Raw genomic sequence first — 12,510 nt, forward strand, 5'->3', positions numbered from 1 at the left:
AGGCCTTTCAACATAAAGGAGGGGGAACAGTACATGGTGTGTAGTGTGGGACAACTTAACTCTTCCCAGAGCTGGAAAGGGTTGAAAATGCAGGGTTTTAAACCTCAGGTCAAACCGAAAGTCCGTCCTCTGATTTCACCCTCAAATCTATCTACGCCAACTTGATAACTCAGAGAGTATCAGCATTAGGTTTGCCTGCTTTAGTAATATGATCACTTTAGGAGTGGTGACTACTGGCTACCGGCCTAGGAGAACCCAAAAATAACTCACCGCAATATTGTTCACTCAGTATTAATATTTATACTAGTACATTCTGAACACACACTCGAAAATGACCAGTCCATTTTCCAAATGCTAGAGAGATATCTAGTGTGGTGAGCACATATATGAATTAAGTGGAGTGCATATAAACAACCATATGCAAGCTTTCTTGTTAACTATAATCAAATCATCATGGGTCCTAGGTATTAGTCTCGGTCTTTATTAACATTTGAACCAGATGATTTGTAGACCATAAAGTAGGAGGCTTGGCCCCCAAACAACTGTAACAGTAAAGTAAGATGAGCAAGGCACTTGAGGTAAATTCTTGTTACTGCCATCTTAAATTGTCCTTCCAACAAAGTCAATCTTGGTATGAAAATTCAATGTCGTTTCTCCACTCACAGATGCTGCACGAGTAGTCTTAGATTCCTGTAACACAAAACCAAGTCAAGATGGTTTGGTATTAATGTATAAAAGTAAGATAGACTGAAAGAGAACATACAAGAATGATATTTGATGGACTGGTTTCTGATGCATAAATCAGTCACTGTCCTTTTGCATCCCATATGCACTACCACTGAGGTGCGTTTTTATCTATGCAACAATAAAACTTATTGTAAACGGGGAGACTCATGCGGTTATTCGAGGCTTTCCAACATACAAGACATGATAGCACTCAGAAAATCCATGGCAAGATCATCAAGTGTCAAGTAATTGCTGGGATTTTCAGGCTCGGGTGTAATCGCGTTTACGTGCCAAGAAGGCGACGCTGTGTGCCATGCTGATTTCACGACACGAATCAGCCTTTGATCACGCGTGGATTCTCTCCGCATTGGCCGGAGGCTCCACACACCTTTACTCACCATTGGCCTGCACGTGGATTCATGCACACCCATGCCTCCGACGCCAGAAAGAGTTGAATGAGTGATAACACGACAGAAGTAAAACCGGCCAGACTTAGAAATACTAATTAATGTCCATACACCATAGTGTTAAAACATGGGTAAATTGCATCGTGTTTCATCTGCAAATAACGTAAGTAGTCTGTCAGCATTTGGTATTCTAAAACTGTTTGCTTCTTTTTTCAATTATGCATTATTGTTATTTAGCTACACAATTGGGCAATAGTACTACTGGTTCATTCGTCTATTTAAAACAAGGTTTCATGCTCGCAAATGATCTTACCTATGTCAGATCGCTGCGGTGTTCAAAATGATTTGAAGGGTGAGTCTGTGCTTCATCCCTGCTCCCACCGAAGTAGCAGCTACCCTCCCGTTTGGGACGGGACGACTCTTCACATAGCATTGTTTCCATTGGTCGCCGGTAAATAGTAACAGATATTACATTAAGTGATTGACTTTTTAAAACCTGAATATTCAAGGATTTTCCGCTGTGCATTATACCTATTGTGCTTTCTTTGATAATGATTAGGTACCAATCATATTTTTTCTAGATATTGATAAACGTCAAAAATAGATTAGAACAGAATAGTTTTACGCATATCACGTAGATTAAGTTCATCTCAAAAGTTTATCCGGTGAAATCTCATAAAGCACACGTGGGTCTCTCTATACTGTATATATTCGACTGCGTTTGTTTGTTTTTTTCTGTTTTTAAAAGTTCTGTTTTTTGTACCATTCTTCTTCCCACTCTTGTACTGTTGCAACAAGTCAAATATCCTTGAGGGGATCAATAAAATATTATCTTATAAAATTTTATCTTCTCTTGTTTGTATTTAATATATCTTTTATAACAGGACCTGCCAGGTGAGGCTCTGCTTGAAAGTAACCAGACCGCGAGTGGTCCTTCTGCAGCCACAAGCAACCTGCAGGTGATAGAAACCCTCACTTCTATGACAGATAGCAAGAAGGATGGACATTTCTGGCACACTGAACTCTTGACACCCTCTTCAGACTCCAGTGAAGGAGATTCTGTTCGCAAAGCGCTAGCAGACATCCATGAGTCTGCTTTTGTGAGTGACACATTTTTCCATTCTGACAGCACAGCGGTCTAAGCAAAGAACAGTTTTATCAGTTTCAGCAGTTACAAAGAATGGTTTTGACAATTACATGTGACAGTGGAAAATTGTTCTGGAGTCATGACATCCATCTTTCTTCTCTTCAGACATTACGTTGCATGACCCCACCTTATAGCCCTCAAGCTGCTGAAGTGGCTCAGAGAGACATGTTGGGAGGCGTGGCTTACACTGCCTCACCCCACCCACCACAGACAAAGGGCAGAGCCACCAGTGTGATCCGTCACACGTCCGATCCCTTGCGCTATCTTGCTGTTGAGAGAGAGACGGAGAATGGATCCAGCCCACCCAGCCCTGCCCAGAGCTGCTCTGGTTTTGTATCTAGCACGGACCCAGGGGTAAATCTTCTGGGCTCTGGCTTGCCTATCTTTCTGACTCCTCCCCAGGTCCCACCCCCTCTAACTCTCCCCGCCCCTATTGGAATACTCTCTACTTTTTCTCATGCAAGCGTGCTATCAGTAACAACGTTCCAGATCCTTGCTTTACCACCACCTGCTGGCTCCCTGCTCAACAGTCCACCTCCACCCGCAGCTAATCCACCAGATGCCTGTCCACAATCGGCCGTTTCGGTCGGGAGTCCAGTTTCTGCCACCGCTGTTGTGGCCTGTCAGGCTCCCACAGAAGCCGTCCTAGTGCTGGTCCCCCCGCAGTCTATGGTGGTAGCCTCTGGTGGGTCAAAGTTCACTGCTATTGCTCCTGCGCCAGACCATGGCCCCACGTTGCCACAGATCAAGCCAGTGCCTGACCTGACGCGGGTCCGCTGTCATGTCTGCACCCACCCTAACTGTGGGAAGACCTATTTTAAAAGCTCCCATCTCCGTGCACACTTGCGGATCCACACAGGTGAGAGAAGCCATAGGAGGATTCTCATTTATAGTTTGGTTATGTTGATTTCTTACCCATTTTTCTGTAATTGGGTTCACTAATCAATTAAGTACATTAAAAAACAGTGTTTTTTTATACTAATGTCTACCCATCACATTTGTTTCGATCACTACTATTACACTTTTTTTTCCAAGTACAGGAAAGGTGTCAAGATGATTGTGTAATCATGTAATCAACAATACATGGTAAATAGAGAGATGGTTGCAATATAACAGAGCATTCCATTAGAACAATAGTACATCCATGGTGTTAAAAAACACCATGTGAAAGTTTGCCAGATTCACACTAATAGACAACCTAGGATTTATAAAAGTAGAGACAGAAAGTATTAGAATGTAAATATCCAGCTCAAACTGTTGCTCTTGATTTGTTTCTTATCATTATTCACTAAATACAAAATTACAGCAGGGCTCAATTTTTGAACCCGAACTTACAAACCTCTGTCAACAAATTTTAATCAGCCTAGATGAAAGGTTTACAGTGGATTTTAATGTAGGACAAGGGTTATTCTATGGAGAATAATCTTTCCTTTGAGGACAGTGACTAAGCTATATTTATAATGTCAGTGGAGGTTTCTTTTGAAAGACCTTTTGAGTAAAAGTCCAATCCTTCTGGCCCTGACAATCAATCTTTGGCTTTAATCCAAACACAGAGCAGGTATTTTGCATCCTCTGAGGAATTAGTTCAACTGTTCGGCCACTGTAACATTGAGCCTCATTCCTAGCTAGAGAGGAAAGTCTGGCCATCAAGGATTCAGCACCGAGTGTGGGCCCCTGTGAAAATTCCCTTAATGTTTACGTGTGCTTCCTTTATGTTAAGCTCTGTTAACTTCTTAATGCAGGTGAGAAGCCATTTTGGTGCCGATGGGAAGGTTGTGAGAGACGTTTCTCCCGCTCCGATGAACTGTCCCGCCATCGGCGTGCTCACACAGGAGAGAAACATTTCACCTGCCCCGTGTGCCACGCCAACTTTAGCCGCAGTGACCACCTGACTAAGCATGCCCGGCGTCACCTCAGGAGGGCTCCGATGTGGCAGTCCGAGGTGGGCCGACTCCGTGCCACCAGTGCCAGGAGTCCCGTTCTTGCGACCCTGTGCCCCAAGGCTGGGAGTTAAGGGTCACGGAAGACCTAAGGTCAGGTGCTGTGGATTTGGCACTTACCTTAATGTCAGGTGTTGGAGAAACATGAGCCATCTGTTGCACCAACCATCATGAAGGAGGGAGCAAACAGGACAGTATGTGGGTTTTAAGGACTAGATTTGAGCAGCACTGTCTTAGAAATTTATGACTCTCTCAGACTACTAAGAGACTTCACAAGTAAATATTTGAATCTCGTTATCATCAGGTTTACTTGCTTGCTTGCTTCTTGAATGCAAATTGTAGCAAAAGGTTTTATGACAAATCCAGCCAGGACAGAAAATTATGTTTAGTTACATTCAAAACCATCAGGAACCCATATTACTTCAACCAAAGGATTAAGGCTCCAAATGCTTTAGCGACTGTTAATATTCAGTGAGTGCATTTATTTGCTAAAGTGATAACAGTTTGCACTGTTCTAATGTACATGAAAAATAAGTTAGGTCTAATATATCAATTTCAGTTGAGGTTTTAACAAGAGGACTTTAAGCATTAAAAAAGACAAGAAACTTTTCTAAATAAGACTGACCAAAATTTTTTTTTACTTCCAAGTTGTTTATTATTCTCTTTTGTACAGTCTCTAATTGTTGCTTTTTAATAACGGAGTGTCTGTTTACAGCTTTTAATTAAGAATAAAATATTTACAACCAAAATTGTTACCACAGGCTAAAGGAGCATTGCTTATCAGGAAAATGAACTGAGCTAATGTCGAATCTCGCCTTGTTTTATGGATGCTACAGGCAAGAGCATCGATTAAAAGATCATGTGTAAACTGCTTTGACATGAGTCCCTTTAAGCATCATCACTTCCAGTTAAGCAATGAGATGATGCATTGCCAACAGCCCTGCTGAACTGCAGCCAGCTCAATTAAGGCAAAGCAACCAGCATGCAGACACAAGCGCACTCATTTACTGATGAATACCGCCAAACAGGCAGCAGACCAAGGACCAACAAATGCTACGGAGGCCTGGTCACATCCATTCGGTTATTCACTTTCAGCATGAAGAAATCTCATCGCATCTCTTATGTAAAATGTGTTACTTTCTTTTACCAGTTTCAGAAGGTTTGGGTTAGTTAAACAGCATTTAACAGACAGCTTTCTTTGAGGAGCATCAATGGCACCTGTTTACATAGCAGGTCACGTCTACCAACAGCACTTTCAGAATACAATTTAAAACATTCTTTGCTACACTTCGTTTGCACATGCATATTTCATCCTACAATAAGTGAACCACAACGTTGCACTTAGAAAGCAGGACTCTTGACTACATGCCAAAGCAATTCGTTTTTGCAATTATAGCACAACTTAAGAATTTTGCAATGGTTTAGTGCTCACAATACACTAGCTTCTACATCTCACCCAAAAGAGCTCCTATATAAAGAAAGGAAGAAAGTATATTAAGCAAAGCTCCTCAGAAAACAGTTGATTCAAATAATTCTCCCAAAGCCCTGAAACTGATTTCTCAGCTGCACTGCCATCTACTGGTGCCCTCCAGAATACAGGATAAAAACCTGACTTCATGGTTTGACACAGAATACCCACCAAGTAGTTCACCGCTTTTAACAATGCCACCACAAAATGTACAACTCTTAAAAAGCATGACAGCCAAAATGGAATAAGGCTTCATGTTGAATAAATAACTGGGGTGCAAACAGGAATTATTAACAGGAAAGATTCTTACATATACGATAGTCGTATACATTTAGACAATTGAATAAATTGGACTCTAGGTGTGTAAACACTAATAACTGAGGCCCCCAAAATAACCAACTCCCATCATGTATGTGGTAGAATTTATGTAACATTAAATGAGTTTGTTGTTGATCCACTAACACTTTCTTGAAATCCTGCCTCCATTTGTGCTCACTCTGCCAAACTTAAGAGTTTAACTGAAGATTCCCCTAAATTAATCTCAGAGCCAGTGTGACACTATGCTGGAGTCGAAATCGATGTCTCAGTCAAGCCAGGCTGCAGGCACCAGGGGACCAGTGAGAAGTTCTTCATGGTGGTGTCCAATGTGACGCCGCTGCTCTGAATCTCGTACCTGCAAAATTCAAAGACCAAAACTGCAATATTAAATGAAGTCACTTAGTGACACTTTATAAGATTTAAGTCAGTGTGTGCCATGAGCCTTTACTATGCATACATTTCTAAGATCTGTCAAGTTATGCATTAACTATGCAGATTCATTATGCAATGTGAAATGCTGTACTTTTAAAATTAATCAACTATTTCAGTTACTTCTTACAACAGAAATTATAGGGACAAACTGAAGATATTTGCAAAAAATGTTGTCAAACAATGAAAAACTGTGGCTGTACCAGTCTCGTGTGGAGATAACATAATGCACAGGTGCACTGGACCGGTCTGTATGCATGCCTGTGGGCCTGAGGCAGCTGGCCCCAGCATGGCTGAACACTAGCCAGTCCCCCACGGAGAGCTCCGGGAGGAGACAGTGCTCCACAACCTGGTCCAAGATGTCACTCGAGGGCCCCCACAGACTGCTGGAGAACACAGGCTCCTCCACAGATACCTCCTACAACGGGACACGATCGGAGGCAGTTACTCGCTGGAAGCCATTTCCTTACACAGCTGTGCAAAAACTACACTTACAGCTAAAGCTGAAATATGGAAGTTCATCCCAAGTTAATCACTGGAAGATTTAAAGGCCTTTACCTTGTGGAGAACTGGAACCGGAACAGATTCCTCCAACAGCTTATATGCAAACGAACCAAACACCCCATCATTCATACAGTAAAGAAACTCTGGTTCATCGTTTCCAGACAGCACACCTGAGGACAAAGCACACACACACACACACACCCCCCCAAAACACACACAGACAGTCACACACTCTTAGCATTTCCCGTATGAGGTTAGCACATTTTCTAGAAGGGTCTAGGACCGCAGGAGTAGAAAGAAAGATGCAGCTGGAGTGGTGCTGACCGCGCGGGCAGCAGCCTGCGTCCCGTGCCATGGTTTTCTTTGACGTGACGCTCACAGCCAGTGAGAAAGCAGCGGAGACATAGTACGCCCCGGGCTCGGCGATCACCGCCACGCCTGTCGACGGGGGAAAGTACACATCCAGTATAGGTTTCAGCGCCCTCGTCACCTGCAGCAGAAAACAACCCGCAACATCAGGAAGAAACTCAAAACTGAAAAGGGGGAAAACAACTCTTTAAATCGTAGGATTTATAGGACACGCCCCCCCCCTTGCCCAACAGATGGTGCTGCAGCTCTGAGCCACTGAGTCACAAGCACTTATGAAAACTTTTTAAAAGCAATCAAAATACTAGTAATTGTTGAGTTTCTTATAAGCCAGCGGGATGGCACAACTATGCCTCCCAGTGGCCAAAGAGGTTTTAATTGAATACTAACCTTTTCCAATTGACTCTCCGTTCCATCAAAGCCTCCTCCAATGTCCAGAATATTCATGACAAATCCATGCTCCTCCTAAGTTAAAATTACATGCTTTTATTGCCTTTATTTATACTGGGGAGTGTCATTCAAGCTCATATGTCTACGCTCCATTTTTACAAGTATAAAATAAGACTGGGCTAAACATACACAAACTGTTCTCCTGAAACATTGACAGTACACAAAATATAAATACAAACTACCAAGAGCATTAAAAAAAAACTACTGCTGACTCACCCCCATGTCAAACACGCAACGGGCATCTGACACTGCATGACTGATGGCCTGGTGATCAGCACAGCAACAGGGGACATGAAACCTGGAACAACAGAGTCAGTACATCTATAAGGGATGACATTAGGTCATGAATGAAGGGTAGTGAGGATTAGCAGGGATGGGGGCTCACTTGATGCCAGCAACCTGCAGGCCGAGCTCTTTAGCGCCCTCGAGTAAGTGCCTGCACTCCTTCAGCGTGCAGCCAAACTGCATGGCCGTCTGCTCCCGCTCACAGCACGCTCCTGTGGAGGACACGTGCAGCAGCAGCCTAATTCAATAAAAACACACACACAAAATCAGGACGAAGCAAGTTTGTATTGCATACTTGCGTACAAGGAGTATAACTGCACACCCACTCCTCCCAGATAATGGCCTCTGGTGACATTAAGATTACAGTGCCATCTGCTGGGCAAAAGTTTAATTAACTAAAACAAACCAGAACCAGGATGCATGACACCATCACATTTCCATCAGCCTCCCTTTATAACTAGCTTGATTTGCTCGCAATTTCACGTGGAGATCTGCTTTAATAGCCAAGAATGGCGCAAGCAGGAGCCCTCACTTGGCTTTCGGATGACAGCGGGCAATCTTGCGCAGCTCTGCTTCGCTGTCACACATCAGAAGCTGGATGCCCTGCCTGGCCGCGTGTTTGACGTGCGAGAGCTGCTTGCATACCCCACCCAGGATGATATCCTGGGGTGGGACTCCAAAGCCCTTCACCAACTCCAGCTCATGCTGTGAAAAGAGGCATGCAGAGGGTGGGACAGGATCAGGGCTGTTTGCCTACAGCAAGCATAAATAAGGGCTATTGCTGTTTCCATTTTAGGAAACCATTTTAAATCAAAACCTGGAAAAGCCGGAATTTAAAACTGCAAAATGGAATACATCATGTCATTCCTCTAACTGTTTTTATCCACAACAACTTAACTATCTACAAGGCTGGCCTGACTTGACCAACTGGAGGTTAGGTGCCTCACTAAAGAACACAATGGCATCTCATTGGTTACCTTGCTGGAGCAAACGAAGCCTGTTCCCAGCGCAGCCAGGATCTCGACAACCACAGGACTGCTGTTGCACTTAACCGTGTAGAACGGCCGAACCTGGTCCATGTGAGTTCTCCAGCGGATCTGCTGCCAAATGATGGCCCCCAGGTCAGCCACGAAGAATGCATTTTTCTGAGTCTGAAGGGGAGATAACACCGTTAGCTATATGCTGCACATAGATGGCAACATGGACATTTTAATTAAGTGGGGAAATCAGTTTGAATCACAGACAGAACAGTTTGGGTCAATCAGGGGTTTAAAATAAGCTTTTCAGCACATTTCATTTTTTTTAGATTGTCGTAGTTAGCAGGCTGCCCATGGGTATGAATAGAGAAAAATAAAGCCATAGCTGTTTAAAACTGACAACGACTCCAAGAGGAACTCATCGCCTGGCACTGCCCTGCCAGACTTACGAGTGTTTGGTCACCAATATGCTTGCTGATCACGTCTCGGAGAGCAGTATCTCCTTCCAGCAGTTCGACAGAATAGTGCAGTTCATCCAGCATCACCTTCATCGTCATCCACAAGCCCAGTTCAGCGCAGGCATAAAGCAGGTCACCTATTTAGCAGCACGCTCACCACTCCTGGGTCCTAGTGATAGCCACTGCAAAACAGGGAAAGAAAACAAACCAGCAGTTAGCTCGCACACATGAGGACGTGTCACTTAAACCAAGCAACATTTAGACAGTGCACGTTCTGGGACATCAGCAGCCAGAATAAACAGCACAGTCTGTCTCCATTCAGAGAATACATGACAGTAGCATACCAGCACTGCCATGTGGGTTATTGAATAAAAATTAGTCAACAAAATTCTTAAGTAAAAAGTTAAGTATATGTGAGCTGTAATATTTGTGGTCTGGAAGCCACCTTTTGAGTGACCATGTTGAAAGCTACTAAAGTTATTAATCCTACTGAAAAGTCTCTTTGATGGTACGATCACTACGGCTGCTGGCAAAACAACATGCAACACATCACATGGGAAGGGCCATATATTTTCACAGCTTCAACACACCCAAGCGATCCCATAAAGGGTTTAATAATTAGCTGATGAGTTGAACCACGCATGCAAGAGCAGAAACAGCACAAAACTGTGCAGTGCTCCTTGACCTGGGGTTACACACTTTTGTTCCAGAAAAAGTGCTGATTGTTTTTACTGCCTCCACACATTAGCTGTGAGCCAGAGAAGGTCAGAGATGTCAACTTCACATATAAAAAATAAAAATAAAATGTACAGCTGCAATAGCACCAGTGTTTATATAAAGCATTGTACACAACTGAAAACTATTAACCTAAAAATAAATACTGGCCATCCCTTAACTAACAAATATTTTGTCTAAAGAGATCCTGGTCAATGGTCCATTTGGACTGTCAGTGGAACATCTTTAAGCACCACTCAACAATTTCAGCTAGGTCATCTATTGAACTTACAGACAGGTCAAAAATGGACCCCTCCTGTTATCAGCTAGGATCCCAAGGAGGCTCAGCGTTGAAGTCAAACTGCTCACGGTAGATAGACGCTCCTAAGTTGTTCTGATAGTTCACAGACACCTGGGATAAACAGAACGTGTTACAAATTTCACGGCATAACGAGAGTTTAAAAATCAAACCTATTCGCAAGACATAACACAGCAAAGTACACAATGATATGAAAAGCTATTTAGCTACCTAGCGAGCCAGCCATTTAAATCAAACATTTTTGACAACCCCACGCGACCAGTTACAGCTAGATTTAGCTATTAAATAACTACCGTTAAATTAAACGTGGTGAAATGCAGTACGTGTAAAAGGCTTTCTAGAGACTGAAAAGAAATCAACCACGGTACAATTCAGTGATAATTCACAGTGATGTTGGCAAGCATTAGCTAGCCAGCTATTTTTAAAGGCACCAACTGGTGTGCGGTCCGGATATGAATAACTAGCTAGCACTAAATCCGCCAAATTAATGAACCCTTCAAATGACATACGCCAGCACTTCAATCCAGCTAGCCAGCAACGTAGAATACAAGCTTCGCTCATTTACGAAGGAAATGACCGACTGTTGGCTAACGTACTGTAGCTAACTAAGCACAGAAGCAGCTAGCTACCGTATTAGTTTGCAGTATTGGGTTAGTGTGCTGGTAGATAAGTAGCTATACAGCTGGCGTCAGCTAACCTAGTCAAGTGCGGTCAAGCTGACCGTACTAACCTAACTCGGGTTAACTACGTAGGTTAGCTTTTCAGCTTGAAAGGATAAGTGAACTCTGGGCTAAGCTAGCCAACCTAGCAACCTTAGCTAACAATCTCGCCAAATCTCCAGCCTGTGTGTATTCGGATAGCGAGCCAGCTAAACGACACAGTCTGAGAGTGTAGCCACACTTCGAAAACGAGCTGCTCAGGCGAGCTACGGATCTTCATTTCAGTGAGATTCGCTCTAAAGATATGAAAACGGACCCGTGTTTCACAGCTAGCTAGCCGTCAGCTAGCCAGCCAGCCGCCACGGCTACTCACATGAAATAAAGTCCTAGAGGTTGGGGTAAACCGTCTTCTCGTTTTTGGCGGAATTTTTACGAAATATTAGGCAACCTCTATGATAAAAAGAAAACGAATTCTGACGGCCATGCGCCGAGCCCCCGAACACGGCTCCCGGAGTTCACGACGCTCAGGGCGGGGATCCACCGCGACCGCTCGCGAGGCGCTTCGACGGACCGACGGACGGACTGGGAAGCTGCGGAGCGCGCGAGCGCGGTACACTTCCTCCGGGAGGCGGGAGGCGGAGGGAGCTTCTTCTACAGTCGCTCTCACAAGTCTACGGCGTGCGTTGCTAACACGGAGAACAACAAGCATCCCCTGTTGCAGTCATTTCTGAAAGAAAACTGGCATATGTGGGCATAAATACGTAATTAAACAATTTGAGATTTTAAAGTGTTTTTTTTTCCTTCTAAATATTTCTAAATATTTTAAATGTCCAAGCGTGCACAAATTTGACAGTAAATTATTAATGCAAAATAGAAAGTTAGAAATTCAATTAGAACATTTGTCGAAAAGTTCATCTGAGTGACAGCCTACCTTACGTATATTAACTCTGCAATATTTTTCTCATAAGGTAATTTCATATTCTCTCCTATTTGGCCTTACGCTGTTAAGAGTACTTATCATCGGATCTGTTTGAGCACTCCGTGTTTCTTCGTTGCGGTACGCATGTTGTGCGCATCTTGTAAGTCAAGGTACTGCGTCCAGAAACCGACAGCTGATGATGTTCCTTTATTGCATGAATACAATGAATATTCTATCGATGGAGGCTTTATTATGAATATTCTATCAAGGGAGGGTTTATTACGAATATTCTATCGAGGGAGGGTTTATTAGTCTACGCCTCAGCAAGAATGTCTTCGTGGAAAAAGGAGTAACCTAAGAGTAGCGGAGTGTTTGTTTTATTAATAGGAGTAATGTCTAAATAATGTATAATTTTTGGACAAAA

The 12,510-nt window shown here is 43.3% G+C and overlaps 2 protein-coding genes across 4 annotated transcripts; one reads left to right on the forward strand and one right to left on the reverse strand.

Annotated features, from left to right (window-relative positions):
* Positions 1-992: 992 nt before the first annotated feature.
* On the forward strand, positions 993-4,772 carry klf10 (Kruppel-like factor 10). Its single transcript, XM_027014322.2, has 4 exons — positions 993-1,296; positions 2,018-2,233; positions 2,386-3,139; positions 4,023-4,772. Exons 1-4 carry the CDS (start codon positions 1,261-1,263, stop codon positions 4,292-4,294), a joined length of 1,278 nt encoding a protein of 425 aa, XP_026870123.2. The 5' UTR covers positions 993-1,260; the 3' UTR covers positions 4,295-4,772.
* A 79-nt stretch (positions 4,773-4,851) lies between these two features.
* Positions 4,852-12,269, reverse strand: azin1a (antizyme inhibitor 1a). Of its 3 annotated transcripts, none has more exons than XM_027014306.2 (12): positions 12,099-12,269; positions 10,482-10,601; positions 9,467-9,657; positions 9,018-9,191; positions 8,573-8,745; positions 8,141-8,278; positions 7,972-8,053; positions 7,696-7,770; positions 7,264-7,429; positions 6,994-7,109; positions 6,639-6,853; positions 4,852-6,361 (listed from the first exon to the last, which is right to left on the reverse strand). In XM_027014306.2, the coding sequence occupies exons 3-12, from the start codon at positions 9,572-9,574 to the stop codon at positions 6,247-6,249; spliced, it is 1,362 nt and encodes a 453-aa protein (XP_026870107.1). In that variant the 5' UTR covers positions 9,575-9,657; positions 10,482-10,601; positions 12,099-12,269; the 3' UTR covers positions 4,852-6,246. The 3 variants fall into 3 exon arrangements, with proteins under 3 accessions (XP_026870107.1, XP_026870105.1, XP_026870108.1); XM_027014304.2 differs by lacking the exon at positions 12,099-12,269 and adding an exon at positions 11,541-11,944; XM_027014307.2 differs by lacking the exons at positions 10,482-10,601; positions 12,099-12,269 and adding an exon at positions 10,175-10,262.
* Between the last annotated feature and the right edge of the window lie 241 nt (positions 12,270-12,510).

Source organism: Electrophorus electricus, chromosome 5 (genome assembly GCF_013358815.1).
Source record: "Electrophorus electricus isolate fEleEle1 chromosome 5, fEleEle1.pri, whole genome shotgun sequence".
Taxonomy (NCBI): Eukaryota; Metazoa; Chordata; class Actinopteri; order Gymnotiformes; family Gymnotidae; genus Electrophorus; species Electrophorus electricus.

Bases quoted from the DNA above. Each gene is read 5' to 3' on its own strand.
- klf10 (XM_027014322.2), top strand. From the start codon at position 1,261: ATGGGTAAATTGCATCGTGTTTCATCTGCAAATAAC. The intron at 1,297-2,017 runs GTAAGTAGTCTG...CTTTTATAACAG, and splicing joins GTGTTTCATCTGCAAATAAC to GACCTGCCAGGTGAGGCTCT. The intron at 2,234-2,385 runs GTGAGTGACACA...TCTTCTCTTCAG, and splicing joins ACATCCATGAGTCTGCTTTT to ACATTACGTTGCATGACCCC.
- azin1a (XM_027014306.2), bottom strand. From the start codon at position 9,574: ATGACGATGAAGGTGATGCTGGATGAACTGCACTATTCTGTCGAACTG. The intron at 9,192-9,466 runs GTAAGTCTGGCA...TCTCCCCTTCAG, and splicing joins ATATTGGTGACCAAACACTC to ACTCAGAAAAATGCATTCTT. The intron at 8,279-8,572 runs GTGAGGGCTCCT...TTATTGAATTAG, and splicing joins CGCTGTCATCCGAAAGCCAA to GCTGCTGCTGCACGTGTCCT.